This window comes from Trichoderma ghanense (assembly GCF_004382785.1).
Source record: "Trichoderma ghanense strain CCMA-1212 chromosome Unknown scaffold_0, whole genome shotgun sequence".
In the NCBI taxonomy this organism is placed as follows: domain Eukaryota; kingdom Fungi; phylum Ascomycota; class Sordariomycetes; order Hypocreales; family Hypocreaceae; genus Trichoderma; species Trichoderma ghanense.
The window spans coordinates 915576-930547 of NW_027395663.1; the positions used below are offsets into that span (position 1 = coordinate 915576).

At 54.1% G+C, this 14972-nt stretch overlaps 7 protein-coding genes across 7 annotated transcripts; 1 reads left to right on the forward strand and 6 right to left on the reverse strand.

Annotated features, from left to right (window-relative positions):
• Nucleotides 1-903: 903 nt before the first annotated feature.
• Nucleotides 904-1557, reverse strand: CCMA1212_000323 (uncharacterized protein; the record flags this gene model as incomplete). The annotated part of the gene is made up of 1 exon (XM_073697796.1): nt 904-1557. The coding sequence occupies one exon, from the start codon at nt 1555-1557 to the stop codon at nt 904-906; it is 654 nt and encodes a 217-aa protein (XP_073563516.1).
• A 1138-nt stretch (nt 1558-2695) lies between these two features.
• Nucleotides 2696-4169, reverse strand: CCMA1212_000324 (Riboflavin transporter MCH5; the record flags this gene model as incomplete). The annotated part of the gene is made up of 2 exons (XM_073697797.1): nt 2696-3697; nt 3777-4169. The coding sequence occupies 2 exons, from the start codon at nt 4167-4169 to the stop codon at nt 2696-2698; spliced, it is 1395 nt and encodes a 464-aa protein (XP_073563519.1).
• A 1195-nt stretch (nt 4170-5364) lies between these two features.
• CCMA1212_000325 (Altered inheritance of mitochondria protein 24) lies at nt 5365-6628 on the reverse strand (the record flags this gene model as incomplete). The annotated part of the gene is made up of 3 exons (XM_073697798.1): nt 5365-6207; nt 6275-6393; nt 6460-6628. The coding sequence occupies 3 exons, from the start codon at nt 6626-6628 to the stop codon at nt 5365-5367; spliced, it is 1131 nt and encodes a 376-aa protein (XP_073563518.1).
• Nucleotides 6629-7131: 503 nt separating this feature from the next.
• Nucleotides 7132-9529, forward strand: CCMA1212_000326 (Kinesin-like protein; the record flags this gene model as incomplete). Its single annotated transcript, XM_073697799.1, has 2 exons — nt 7132-7342; nt 7446-9529. 2 exons carry the CDS (start codon nt 7132-7134, stop codon nt 9527-9529), a joined length of 2295 nt encoding a protein of 764 aa, XP_073563521.1.
• Nucleotides 9530-11432: 1903 nt separating this feature from the next.
• On the reverse strand, nt 11433-11627 carry CCMA1212_000328 (uncharacterized protein; the record flags this gene model as incomplete). The annotated part of the gene is made up of 1 exon (XM_073697800.1): nt 11433-11627. The coding sequence occupies one exon, from the start codon at nt 11625-11627 to the stop codon at nt 11433-11435; it is 195 nt and encodes a 64-aa protein (XP_073563627.1).
• A 162-nt stretch (nt 11628-11789) lies between these two features.
• Nucleotides 11790-12173, reverse strand: CCMA1212_000329 (uncharacterized protein; the record flags this gene model as incomplete). The annotated part of the gene is made up of 1 exon (XM_073697801.1): nt 11790-12173. One exon carries the CDS (start codon nt 12171-12173, stop codon nt 11790-11792), a length of 384 nt encoding a protein of 127 aa, XP_073563986.1.
• Nucleotides 12174-13776: 1603 nt separating this feature from the next.
• Nucleotides 13777-14189, reverse strand: CCMA1212_000330 (uncharacterized protein; the record flags this gene model as incomplete). The annotated part of the gene is made up of 2 exons (XM_073697802.1): nt 13777-13993; nt 14074-14189. The coding sequence occupies 2 exons, from the start codon at nt 14187-14189 to the stop codon at nt 13777-13779; spliced, it is 333 nt and encodes a 110-aa protein (XP_073562904.1).
• Between the last annotated feature and the right edge of the window lie 783 nt (nt 14190-14972).

Sequence of the window (14972 nt, forward strand, 5' to 3'; positions counted from 1 at the left end):
GATGAATTGGAAGAGTGAGAAAAGAGTCAAAAGGACGGTTCGTGATGGAAGAACGAGGAAAATCGGTTTCGAAGTTGTCCCAAGTTCTAGAAAACCACAGGCGGGACGAGGCGCACTTTTGTAAGATGAACGACACTCACAAGTCGGAAGCAAGCTACCGGTAGCTGGCCCATCCATCTCCACTCCCCTGCGTTGACAAGAGTGGCTTATAGCATGGGGAACACAGCCCCCAATATCGCACTGCCACGTATGCCCGCGAAGGGGGGATTGGCGGCCTATGATGTCGCGGCATCGGGATGCGGCAGGAATGCAGCCCCTTCTGCTGTATGGGGCACCATGCGATTGTCATGTCCATATTCGAACATATTAGGTTCCCGAGCAAACAAAACACCCAAGCAGCCAATCCCGAGAGCGTGACCCCCTCATTTGGTTTGTCGAAATGTGGCGGTGTATTCGGGAGGATGGCGGGCACTCCGTATGGGTATGTGTGGGTTAGGTAGGTATAGACGGACGTCTTTGTGTCAACACCCGTTGGTGACATGTTCCAAGATAAAGTACTCGCACAGCTTCACGGTGATATCATCTATTGTATCTGTTAACTGGGGAAACGAACCGAAGCCAACTGAGGCCATAGAGAGACTCACCTCATACATGTCACATCTCGTCCCGGCAGCATCGATGCACGCCCAGCCATCAATCAGCCTGATGTATTTGCACCATCGCCCGTCTTGTTCCACAGAAACGGATCCCTATGTATTGCATTCTTCTGGCAGTGGCTCTGCCTGCGATTGCCCACATTGTCATGGTCAATTCAGAGAGCAGACGCAGAGAACAGCAAAGGTGAACCAGTGTATGTTTGATGCATGATTTCTCTAGCAGAATCGGAGAGCTCTCCTCCAAAGTTCACAACAGATTGCCTTTCTCCTCCATCATCAACCTTGGTACATCGCTCTCCTCATTTTCGTCAACTCGTTCCGATTCAGATGCAACTATCATAGAAAGATCCCCTTGAAGCTCCGCGTTGGCTTCAATATCCTCTTGCCAAAATCGAAAGAGCCAGCGGACGCGACGCGCGGCCAGGCGTGACAAGACAACCGCGAGCGGCCTGGTGAAGATCCGAGAGTAGGTCGGTATCGAAAGCGCAAACGAAACGAAGCAGAATATGGAGCACCAAATGCTGAACTCCCTCAATTCAGAGTCGAGGCCCGAGAGGCAGGGTATGAAAAGGACGAAATATGGCCCCCAGCCGAGAAGGCATTCACCGATCAGCAAGGAAGCATCCTTCCATGCATCTTCTGGCTGCAAATGGCGGAATGAAGGCGTCTTTCCTCCGAGAGAGCCAATTCTCTCGACAAAACAATTCAGGACCACATTCCAGAGGGATGGGTGCGGGAAGGGCTGCCCTGCGAACCATTGGCAGAACTTCAACATGTAGATGACGTGGCACAAGCCTCCGAGCCCGGAGATCATACGATGGGCTGCGTACGGTGGCAGCAAAGGATAAAGAAGCGCCAGAAGCGGAATCGCGAAATTGCCGATTTGCTCGACAGCAATCATTGTTGCGTTGGAGAGGGACGGGAGGCGAGAGATTAATCTGCGGTTTTGACAAGAGCGATTGATTTGTAGCTTGGAGAAGAGCCGTCCTGGTATGAAACTCTGGAGAGAATCGTGTTCGACTCAAGCTTTGAACGTCGAAGAGAGAAGAGAAAGAGTTGAAGAGGGAGAATGAGAGAGGCCTGCGAATAGATTATATACTGGGAGGAGGCAGAATAAAGTTGCCGCGAAGACGGCGGCAAGAGCAACTGGCCGCTGCCGCCTGCCCACTAAAGAAGCTATGGTACCGACATGTAGGTACACAAGAAGGTTCATCAACGTGAGGTTGACGATGAGGACTCAACTAAAACGAGTCTCAACACATAAAGGCACCGGTAGAGTTTGCGTGAATCGGAGAGATATAAAAGAGGCAATAACGATGGTGCCTGGTGACACTCGGGGAGATGTAAAAGGCAAAAACTCCCCGCTTGGCTCACCGGGGACATAACAGAAGATAAAGTCTGCAGTAGGAAAGCCCTTTTCTTTTTTGCTCAATATTTCTCCGAATGACGCAGAACTTGTTGGTCGCCGGTGGTATGAACAATCTTGACAACTGGGCTTTGGTCCTTCTGGACCTCAGTATAAGGTAAGTCCTTTCTTAGGTCATCTGCCTGGACCTCTGAGCTAAATGTATCATGGGTTCCATCCCTCTCAAGGGACGAGAGATGGCAACAATCATGCTCAGAGATGGATCGCAAGGCGTCCAGATTCAGAATCTACTACCTGAAGAAGGCCCTGCAGCAGCAGCAGCGTTGGGATACCCTGATCGAACAGAAATGCAGAAAAGCTGGATCACAGGGCAAGTTTGCGACATGAGAACGAGGTTCGATCAGGGAGATACATTGAGATGACATCGAACAGGCATACGTCTGCTCTACGGTATAAAGCAGGCCCAACCTCGCTATACCGTCACTCATGGACGAGGTCCAGGTTCATATACGAGCCCAAACAGTACGCTCCAACATGTTCATTGATTAATCCAGTCGTGAATCCTCAGAGTGAAACAAATCGCTTCCAACGCCTCGTGTGTAGAAATTTCAACCTTGCAACTAGCAGGAGGAATGCAATGCCGAATCATAATCATGGCCTGCAGGCGAACACATCACACCTTGGCCCATCTGAAACCAACCTGCGTTGCTCTCGCCAGCAAAAACGTCAAACATCCCATCATCATGGCACAACCACAAAACACCTGCAAGCCCACATACTCACCCCGTTGAGCAGCCACAATGGCGCCGCCAATCGGACTCCCTACCAGCGCCCCAAACGACTGCAGCGCAAACACCGTCCCAACTCGGGTGCCAATCTGGCTCATGTCCGAGATCTGGGCAACCAGCGTCGGCCCGAGGGATATGACGCCTCCGGAAGAGAAGCCGAACATGGCGACGAAAGCTATGATGCCCGCCATGTTCTTCACGGGGACCCAGACGGCAAGACAGAAGAGGGAGGACAAGAACGTGATGACGACCACGACGTTGAACCTACCAATCTTGTCCGCCGCAACGCCCGGCAGGATCCGCCCCAGGGTCCCTGCGGCGTTGAGGATGGGCAGCAGGTACGGCACCAGGGCCGGCGAGAAGCCTGCCTGCTGGGCCTGGAGGATCACGTAGTTGAACGGCAGAAACATGCCCATGACGAAGAAGAAGGCCGCGACGGCGGTAGCAAGCAGCCGAAAGTCCTTGAGATTGTCCACATACTCCCTTAGCACGAATGTCCGCGGACGCGGTGGCAGCTTCGACTTGACCGTCAGACACGAGATGGCCAGCAGCACGGTGAAGATGAAGGCCACGGTGCGCATCATCCAGGGGAACCCAATCTTGAGGATCAGCTTGTTCATCATGATGGGCAGGACGACGCCTGCGATGGAGGAGCCCGAGGTCATGATGCCGTACGCGGCGGCGCGGTTTTTGGAGAACCAGCTGACAATGGAGGACATGCAGGCGTTGAAGACGGCGCTGGAGCCGACGGACGATAGGATGGACTGGGCGAGGAAGAATTGGTAGTATTCCGTGGAGAGGGAGATCATCATCAGGCCGAGGATGTAGGTGATGGAGCCTCCGATGAGGATCCAGCGCGGTCCGTAGTTGTCGTATAACAGGCCAAACTGGACAGCCATGTATTAGCACCTTGGTACACATATTCACACGCCCGGGTCCCAAGACTTGAGATCATGCGTAACTCACAATCGACCCGCAAAAGATCATCAAAAAGACGAGCACCGAGAGAACCCAGCTCACGGCAGACTCATCATACTGCTTCAACGGCCCATTCACGTAATACTGCTCAAACACGCCCACGCAGTTAATCATGCCAAAAGTGCAAAACATGGCACACCAGCCTCCCAGAACAGCGAGCCAGGCCTCCAGTCCGCCATCGGGGTAGTCGTCCGCGGAAGCAGGGGGAAGAGCCTTGTCGCCGCCGGCTTCGACGTCGATGTTCCGCAGCGAGACGATCTTGTCTGTTGATGCTGTTTCTGACGAGGTTTCGCTTTCGACGGCGTAGAAGACGAGGTCTTCTTTGGAGTCGAAAAAGTCGTTTTCTACGGCAGTGGTGGCCGAGGAGATGGAGGATGTCATTGTGTGCTTGGAGATGGTTGTCATGGTCATGTGGTGGTGAGGCCAAAGGACTGATGTGCTCTTCTATGCTCTCTCTCCGCAGAGGCAAAAGGGGGGACAAGACCGAATGGAGCAGGCTCAATGGCATATACTAGAATCAAATACAAGCCAGCTACGGATCGATTCCGTCAGGCGGTATATCAACACTCGGCGATGTTGTATGATACCCCATCACCAACACAGACCAAGTTCGGCACATTGCCTCCTCCGTCAACACTCGATGAGACGAACCGCCAAGATCCGTCGATTCTACTCCCAGGCACACCACTGAGCCACAACCGCAAAAACCCCCTGGATTCTCACCCGTTCCTGAGTTGGCGTATGGCATCGTCCGATGTAGTCGTTGTCTCTTCCTCCTCCAACCATCACCCGAACGTTTTGCGTTGTCCGTCCTATCCGTCCAAGGCATTGTATAACCACAATTCCCGCGTTAGTCCAGCTGGCGTCCAACAACATCGGAAAAAACGGTTTAGAGATAGAAAAAGGAAAGAAGAAAAGATAAAGTACCCTGCGTCGACAATACGCGGGTCGTTCGGCTACAATAGCAAAGGCTGCTGCCCTGTTAGTCCCCCATGATGCCGCGAGCTGATGGCACGGATCAAATGAAGGCGAGGAAACGATGTGATGGTTCTCGACGGGCACGGACTCGGGAGCAGCGGTGGTTGTTCAACGGCTTTATCAAGGCCGTGGTAGTGATGGATGAGAGACAACGCTTGGACATTGCTACTCCTCAGAGCTCTCCTCCTTGGGTCATCGTTTCATCTATATACATACCATCGGAGTGCATGATGGCAGGTAAGCTTGAGAAGAACATCCGCCGCGATTTTACTTCAGTCCTCTCCAGTCCTTGTTCTCCTCTGCCGTCTGTGCTCATCGCCATTCGGCTTCACGGCCAGAGCAAGCCCGTCGTCGGACCAACTGTCTCACAAATGCATGGATCGCAATAAGGTCCGCAGTCTCAACCCCTGGAAAGCCCATCAGAGAGAATCGAATGCTAGCCGCTTCCCGCAGCCAAGATTTTAGTGTAAGTTGTGCGAGGAGTCATGAGCCGCGCAACTTCGTAGTTTCGGGTAATGTACATCACGCATGCTTGATCCGCAAGCATTTTATTTTTCTCTATCCGCCATCCTTCCTTTTCGGTTCATCCTGGTTTCCATCATTGAATGAATTCTTTCAAGTTCTTCTTGTCTTCAAACGTTACTTTTCCATCCTTGTTCGTCGGTTCCACGACAATCCCGGGCGCGACATCATCAGCTTGCACGGGCTGTGCATCATGCGGCTTATTGGCCAACTCCAGAGCGGACGCCAGCGTACCAGCTTGTGCGTCGGCGATTTCGTTAACCTGCTCGTTGGTGAGGCTATCGACAACGCGCACGCCTCGGCTGGACATGATAATGGTGCTCGGGCCCTTGAAATGTAGGAACAGTCGATCACCCCAGATGGTCCGGCGAGTCATTGTCCGGAGGCTGTAGAGAGTGCGAGCAAGGTATTTGTAGACTTGCGAATCGCGGACCTTCTTCATGAACTCTGGTTCGGGGATCCAGGACGTGAGCGACGGGATCTGAAGTCGTAGACTGGTGCTCTTGAACCGGAACGGTAAAGGCTGGTGCTTCGTCACAGAGTAGGCAACGACGCTGCCGGGGTGGGCGACAAAGTCCTCGCCCTCGGAGAGGTGCAGCTGGTAAATCTGCCCAGGCGCTGATAGAGCCACCAAGCCACGGCCGGTGACGAACGTGCTGCCCCAATGCGCCGTTGAGAGCCTTCTCTGAATCCGCGACGAGAGGGACAGTGTATGGCCCGTCCAAGCCAGCAGAGCATTGCGCTGGGTCACCATCCAGTCGGTCGTGCCATCCAGGTGCAGGATCGTAAACGTCGTCGTGGGGGATTTGGTCGAGATGAGCGCCGTAATCGGCGAGGTGGCGGAGATGCGCTGGTAGATGAAGGGGACGCCCAATGGCGCCCGTGGGAGGGGATTGAGTAGTGATAGAGTCGATTGTGCCTGCAAAGCCACCACACATTAATATTCCAGGTCCATCGCCGCAGTCGCATCATCGGCCTCCTCTCACATTGTCTGGGTTCCCCGCCACGGCGACCAGCGTCCCACGCCGTGTATAAAGCCGCTGTGATGCGGATAGTGAGACCGAGAGCAGCGAATACGGCGAGCCAATGACTTCGAATCGGGCGTCTGTCCATCCATCCACAGCCTGTCAGCCTCAAACAAGTCATCGTGGTTACTGTGAGATGCTCCTACCAGCCGTGTCCCTCAGGCTGTCGATTGCGCCAAAAGCATCTCCCGCTCCGGCGGTCGTGCTGGGCGTTGCGCTGATCTGGATGCCGCGGCATTGCCAGCAGACAAACTGCGCCCGTCTCTGGCTGCGCAGCACACGCGCCGTCCGAAGCAGCGGCGAAGGGCCCGTCATTGCGCCGGATTGTCGAGCTCTCGCGAGCCTTGTCCCAAGAGCTTCTCTGCAGTGTGAGCTTGAAGTTTCCGTCTGGACGCTAAATTCCCGGCAATTCTCGCTACCTGTTGCGTCAAGGCTCTTTTGCGGCCTTTCCCGGCTTTTGCTGGCTGCACGTGCCGTTGCCGGGCCAACGTCATATCTAGTTTTGGACGCTCAAGGCACAAACTTGTTGGAGGTTCCCCCCTCAAGCCCCTGCATGAACCGACGCCGTCCTCCCCGTGCTCCGTACTCCGTACCTCTCGAACCAACCCTTGCGCCTCCCCCCCAGCCCAGCCCAGTCCAGCCCAGCCCCGTGAGACAGCACGCCCAATATCGATTAATTAACATCCAATCTCACGCTCCGAGGACGAACTTCGACCGGATGCTCACTAAGCAGGCCTAGGAGCCCCGAATTCCCATCGCCAGCCGACGGCAGCTGCTGCCTCTCGCTCGTCTTCGCCCTGATCCTCAATTGACCTCCAATGTCGGTTCGCGTCGTCGCCAGGCTGCGGCCCCTTCTAGCCCAGGAGCTAGAGAAGGACATCATCGTCCGCACCGACAGCGTCGAGCCCGACAAGCCGCCAACCATCGTCAAGATCCCGAATCCTCGCAACGAGGCCGAAGAGTTTTCCTTCACATTCAATGGCGTCTACGGCTCCGAGACTACGCAGGAGACCTTGTTTACTTCTGAAGGTGGGAAACAGCTTCTTCTTTTTTCCTCCATCTTTGCTTCTTCTTCTCCGCCATTCTCCGCACCTAACGCGTCTTACGGGACTAGCTGTGTTAACCTGAGCAGTGGCACCGCATATCAAGTCACTGTTTCAGGGCCTCGACGTTACCATCTTTGCATATGGAGTCACCGGCACGGGAAAGACGCACACGATGCGAGGAGGCATGAAGCTGGCTGAACGAGGCGTGATTCCGCGATTGCTGAGCGGCATCTTCCGCAGAGGAAAGAAGATTATGAAGGAGACGGACGGAGAAACGACGGTGGACGTGGCGCTGTCCTACTACGAGATCTACAACGACAAGGTGTACGACCTGATGGAGCCTCCCGAGAAGCGGACGCCTACGGGGCTGCCTCTCCGAGCAGAGGCCAACGGCAAGACTGTTGTCGTGGGCTTGACGGAGCGGGCTTGCGAGGACCTCAAGGACTTTGAAAAGCTGTACATCGAGGCCAACAACAACCGCGTAACGGCGGCCACCAAGCTCAACGCTCACAGCAGTCGAAGCCACGCCATCTTGCGGGTCAAGCTAACGCAGACAACCGGTAACATGGTTCGCGAAAGCACGGCTTCCGCCATCGATCTGGCCGGCTCCGAGGACAACCGCCGGACAGACAACGGCAAGGAGCGGATGGTGGAGTCGGCGGCCATCAACAAGAGCCTGTTTGTGCTCAGTCAGTGCATCGACGCCATTTCCCAGGGCGCCAAGAGAATACCGTACCGAGAGTCCAAGATGACTCGAATCCTATCTCTAGGCCAAAACAACGGCATCACCGTCATGATTCTCAACTTGTCGCCGCTGCGCAACTATCACCTCGACACTCTCAGCAGTCTGAACGTCAGCTCTCGAGCCAAGCGCATCGAGGTCCGCGAGATTGAGAATGAGGTTGTGTTCAAGCAAGTCCCCAGAGCAAACTCGGCACAAGCTACTCAGCGGCAGCCGTTGAAGCCTCTGGCCAATGCCGTGAATACTCACATTGCCGCCAGCGGAAACGCTGCGGCAAAGGCAACCGACGCGGCCAAGCCCGTCAAGGCGTTCAGCGTATACACCGACAAGGCCAAGGCGTCGGCTATTGCGCGTCCTTCTATAGGAGCCGGCCAGCCTCGCTCCTCCTCTCAGACCCGGCGCTCTTCGCTGAAGCGATCATCCGACCATCACGAGACTGCTTCTCGACCCAGCAAGCTTGCTCGGCCAATCCTTCACCAGCAGTCTGCTTCGCAGCCGCAAGTAACACAATCTTCACGGCCATCAGACGCCACGAAGACGTATCGGACTTCACTGCCGCAAGCAACACAACTCCCACAGCCATCGCAACCATCAGAGGCTACGAAGTCGTCACGGAACTCACTGATCCCGATAGCATCGCAGAATGCCATTACCGTGACAGCGGCAGAGATTGAAGCCTTGGTGGAGAAGAAAGTCAGCGAGATACTAGCAGCAAGAGAAGCAGCAGAGGAATCGATTCGGCGGACCCAGTCTTCCCCCGAGGCTAGTGATGCAGTCCAACGACGGCTAGAAGCGTTGGAGCGACGCATTGAAAACGAAGAATGGAGGGAGGACGCCAAGTCCGAGGGCCTGCGGCATCTGCTGGCAGCACGGCATCACAAGGAGCGAGGGGATCCTTTTGCCGCCCTCAAAGCCTACGAGATGGCTCTGCCATATTTTCCGAACCAACCAAAGCTTTTGGGCAAGATTGAGCGCTTGAAGGCACGGTTGGAAGCGTCAGGGGGCACATCCCCCGAGAGGAAGGAGAGAAAGAGGGAACGTAAGCCAAGACGCAAGACCGTCAGCGACGTGGACGCCGATGATGCCGAGGCGGATTGCGAGGAAGAATGCGAGGCCCCTACGCCCAAGATTAAGGCGACCAAGCTCAAGGCTAGGAGAGCTCCCCAGACGATCCTTGCGGAGGACGACGATGACAACACGCCGCGCACGCAGCGACTTCTCGACGTGGTCAACTCACGAGATGCGACCCAGATTCGGGGGCTCGTGGGGTTTGGCGTAAAGAAGGCGCAAGACCTGGTAAACTATCTGGAGCATGCGAGCTCCGAAGGCGGCGGCGACATTGAGAAGCTCTCCCAGCTGCGGACGATTCCCGGCATGGGCGGGCGAACCGTAGACCGCGCATACGAGGGACTGGCGGCGGAGGCATAAGAGTCATGGACGGCGTTTTTTTTTTTTTTTTCGTATAAAGTGTGTGCATGTATCATCATGCATTTGGATACCAGAAAGAGGCGACTGCCTGAACAGAGCGGCCGCACGAGCATTGTATGGCGTTGGGAGTTGTTTTCACAGCTGGCAGAGGAGGAGCGCATCTGTGTTTGCATAGATGTTGCCCCTTGGCCTGAAGACGCATTTACAGCGAGCGAGACAGTCAACCAATTGATCCTTCCCCTTGCATGGCTTCTCATGCAGCCTCTACTGTCGAGCGTTGTCTTACTCTGCTTGTTGTCTTATCTTTTTAGTGACATATAGTAGGTGGCGTATATACCTGATTCTGGGGAATGGAGCCATCTTTGGGTTTTTGTTTCTGCCTTTGCCCTTGTTCATAATGTGGTGTGAAGGCGAGTTGTCTTACAAAGTGGGTGGAATACAGAGTGTATATACAATCAGTGCCGAATCGAGCTTTTCTGTCTTCGATTGATGGTGTTGGTTAGACTTCCTGAGATCCGAACGAGACGATGTCCAGATCCACTGAAGCGTTATTTCTCATCAAGCCAGCATGAGGTTGATGAAGAACGATGGAAAAAACATCATGAACATTAGAATTACTGGATTCTTATTTGATTGTTGTTGGGCAAATGCCCGCTACGATATCCCGAATACCCTACACTCAGCTTCACAGAACAAACGTTCAGGTATCAGGTTTTTGTTCTAACATTATCCCTTATGTAGTGCAATAGTTTGCCTAATCTCCCATCATCCAATAACAGCTTCTGTAGTATAACGGTCAGTACAACAGTTTGTGGATCACACGATTCACTGTAGATCCAGGTTCGATTCCTGGCAGGGGCACCATCTTTTTTTGCCATTTCTTTTTTTTTTTTTCTGTCAAAACTCACAGCTCAACATTTTCTTCTACCTTATGCCAGTCTCACCCTCACGCAGCATAAAAAAGTCCAATCATCCCCTCCCAACCTCCCCCTCCCCAAAACACGGCCTCTCACACCCCAACGTTCTCAATCCAAAATCATTCTGCATGTCCCAAACATTCAACGGCGGCTAAATCGGAACATCGTCCGACAGAAGCCCCAGCCCCCCCCCCCCCCTTCCATCTTCTTCCATCTCCTATATTCCTCTCTTACATCCACTAATGAGCCAAAGTGCAAGAAGTGCCCCATGTGTGAGGGCCTGGATCCGTGGCGTCCAAACAAGGCACACAGAAGACAACAACCAATTCTCGGTTTCCGAGGCGTCCTGTTAAACACCGCATCCCATTGGATCCCCATGGCATTTTTCGGTGTAAGATGGCTTGAAATGGCGCTGGGCGGCTACGCGCTCTCCATGTCATGGCAACGCACGAGGTGGGCAGCGGCACATACGTAACGCGCATGACGCAGGCGTACAGTAAGTCCTCAGTTATCGGACCAATTGAATGGGCAAGAAGACGCTGGCGATGATTTTGCTGCTTTTTTTTTGCCATCCATCGTCTTACGAGTAATGATCGCAAGAGGGGAGGGGGGAGTGAATGTCCAGTAATAGATCTGACTTATACGGAGATTCTGGGGCACGGAACATTCGGATTAGAAATAAAACATTCGCACAGAAAACGGCCCATCATGTGAACATGCGCACCTTTTGCATGCCCGGAAGAGCCGTTGCGGGTTTCCAAGAAAGAGGGGGTTTCATCGAGGGCAAAAATTACTCTGCCACAGTCAGGCAGGGAAACCAGCGTTCTTGAATAAGTAAAATCATCTCATGATTCCGGCATCTATGTACAAGACTGTATTGAGGAAATATGTTCAACCCAAAGAGTCATAGCAGGCATGACATGTGCTGCGCCCAGCTGCGTAAACTAAAACGAGTAGATAAAATGTGTAAGGAAAATAGAAGATGCTCAAACGTGGCAATGAAGTGGCGCCCAGGACATCTTTCCAGACAGACAGGCACGCCCGTGGTTAGATCCCCAGAACCGCCAGGGTGAAGCAGCAAAAGTGCCTCGGGAAGAGAACGAGCGTGAGACAAGAGTATGCTCCTTTGGAGAGATACAAATGATAGTCGTGAGAACGACGCGCGGTGTAGTTCCGTACATGTATGTCGGGTTGCCGTGGTAGGTCGTAACCAAGAGCTCCCCGATATGGTATCATCCGCTTTCTCGTCGTCTTGTAATCCAAACCGTACACCATCCAAAATGAACCAAATAGGCTTTTTTTTTCTTTCCGTTTTTATTCTTGTATGGCTGTTCGGAGGCACTCTACCGTATCATGCTGGTTCGGCGCTGGACTGTCCTCTGCTGGTCTACTCGAGGTCCTCCAAAGCCGGGCATTGAGCTGAAGCGGTTCAGCTTCTTGCGCTCTGGCAGGGTCTCCATGGTGGGAGTCTGAGGCTCAGGTGTCGTGGAGTACGAGGGAGTCCGAGGGATAGGCGAGGCGCGGTCCCCATGCAGTGCGTCGTTGCGAGATGCGCTGGACTCTGCCGAGGAGCCAGTGCTGTTGGGGGTTTGGTAGACATACTCGCCGTCGACGTAGACGGCATTGGACACGAAGGTGGATCGACGGTTACGGCGACGGGTGTAGCGTTGCTCAAGGCGGAAGAGCTCCAGCTTGGCCTGGATGCGCTCAAAGAGACTCTGGCCCATGTTTGCGTCACGAGGTATGTAACCGAGAGGAGGAACGGATGTTTGTTGGCGGTGGTTTGCTGTTGGCAGCCGAGGCGTATCTCGTTCTTAATGCGTTGTCTCTTGTTGCTCGTTTCGTTTTGGTGTAGATGTAAGAAGGCGGCGTTGGAGTTCGTCAGATGGAAGCTCTCCAGAAATGGTATTTCCAATTGTTTCCGGATACAAGAAATCGTGCGTGAGAGAATCAGGTGATGTTGGTAGGAGGAGGGACGTCAAAGCAGAAGCGGCCTCAAGGTAAGATGGAAAAAGAGGGAAATGGTACGTCCGGCAGGGGACTCGACTGGGAATTGCCTGTGTATTAGTACCGTCGGAAACAACGTGGGAGGTAGAAGCGAAATAGAAAGAGTGACAAGAGGTTGGGCAGCTGCAGCTACAGGGGGCTTTTGCTGGAAGAGGAATAGAGAGGAAAAAAGAGATGGGAAGAGAAGAAGTTCTTAAGTTGAACTGCAGAGAAGAGGAGGAGAGAGGAAGGTCTTTTGCAAAGATCCTGGAACAGGCGGGCCGGGGGGGAAGGCCCCAGAGTATATGGATCAGCAGGTACGAGGTATGTATGGGGTACGAAGTTTATAAGCGGATATGACTTCTGGTGGTGGACGACGCCCGTACCGAAGGAGTGCTTTATCGAGAGGCCCTGGTGCTTGAACAAAGTACCGCTACTCCGGGCCTGTTCCTGACCTGTGCGAGCACGCGTACTTGGTACCCAGCAGACCCAGAGACGCATGGCAACGCTGCAACGGAACGCCACCACAAGGCCGGGGGCCAGGGGCCCATCAAGCAGCAAGCGGTATCAGGTACGGACCAAGACCGCTGGGGCAATGGGCAGCGCGAGCGGTTGGCAGACAGTAAGCAGGTATTGGTACCCGGCGCCAGCAGCGCTAAGGCACATCGTCTCCAGCGGCCTGAATGAGCCGCAGGGGATCCCACGTCGCCGTGAGAAGGCGTCCATTTGCTGGAGCTTTTGGCCTGGCTAGCATATGTGCCTTGGGGGAACAAGGCCGAGGGCATGCACCTTGATGCAGGACTAGGCGGATGAACGCCGTACGATGTGGGCGCTTGAGCGAATAGTGCCAAGTGCTGGAGCGTCAGGAGAAGGAGGAGGCGAATGTAGAGAAAAAGGCGTCCAGAGATGCCGGCTGCTGTGGATGGGTGATACGACTGCATTTCCAGTCAATGGTCGGCATCTCGACAATAGCAAGGTATATCGTGTCAGTAATTTTGGTGCCTCCAGTACCTACTGTAGGTAGGTCGGTAAGATGAAGCTGGAAATGCACAGTACCTGGTGCTCCGTCCAACACGATGCCCTGAAACTCCGATAAGGCCTCTCCCTGTGTGTCTCCGGCTCTCGTTTGCCTCTGTCTCCTCCCTTCCTCTGGTGAAACTCCTTGCTCCGTACTGCGGGCTCTCTAGCGCAGGGGCTCCATCATGGCCCGAGTGCCGCGGCCACATCGCGCCGTTGTGGGTGATTGGAGTCTGTCCTTTGGAGGTGGATACGCCAATAATGGCTGGCTCCGATACCTCAGTCCTGGCCAGGATCGGGCAAAGTGTCTTGAGACCAGCAGCGTTATTAAGCGATATTGGCAGACAAGCCGTCGAAATTGGCCGCACCGGCGCTCGACAAATGGGATTTGGTTGTGCTTCCGCTGTCATCGATCGATAGTAGTTGCACGTTGACTGCTCTCCATCTCGACGCTGTCTCTTCACTGGCAACAGTCTGCTTAACACCATCATCACTGACCAGGTACGGAGCAACCTGAATATCCGCACGTACCGAGACGCAGCATCTGAAAATTCACACAGTCAACTCTCAGAGCTACTGTATGGAAATCACCACAGCCCAGCCGCGAGCGGCACGAAGCCGTACTCGTATTCCCACAACCCTGCCTCGTCCAGAGGTTCACTTTCGCTCTCTCGTACAAGCGCAAGTACTCGTACCTGATAGCTGATCGTGCTACTTGCGGTAGCGCCTTGCAGCTGCATGGCGGGCGCCTCATACTTCGTAGTGCTGTAATGGCGCAAATTTATAATTTTCCTGGGTCCTTCTCTTCAAACTCCCAAAATCTTCTCCTCAGTAAATAGCCGCGATCGAAAAGATGAACGGCCGCGGATACTTACGCTCGTTTCCTGGGGAGGCCTCGATTTGCGACGTCCAGCTCAATCTCCCCTTTCCGGGTCGCGGGCAAGTCAGGTCTCGCTGGTGACATGCATGGGTTCCTAGCACCAGCTCCCACGTGGATTCCTTCCAGAAGCGAGGCGCGATCTTGACGGTTTTGGGGGGCTAGGGACCTCACTCTGCCCCTGTCCCCGTAGCGGCTTCATGCTTCAGATGAAGGGCCTGACAGCACGGAGTGCTGATGCCGATAACCATAGCAATGACACAATGGCATTGTTGCTGCGCGGAGCCGCTTTGCGCCTGATAAGGGGAAGCCACTTGGGTATGAGACTGAAGGCCTTGTGTTTGCTGCAACGACGTTTCCTCCCTCAGCATTGGTCCTTTCGATGCCATCCAGGGAACCGTCGCCGCCTCGTCGGAAGCTCCCGAGCACAGATGCTCCAACGATCCTCATCTCCCAACCATTCGGGCGTCTTGAAAGCACCACTTTTCCGTGGCACAGGCACACTCTGAATGGCGCACGGTTGTGGAGTCACAGCAATAGTTCGAAGCTTTAATTTTCATGTTAACTCAGAGCTTGTTCAGGTCGCGTCGCATTGCTCGTCCCCTTTTGCGTTGTATGTAAGATCTATGCCATAGCTGGGATGACT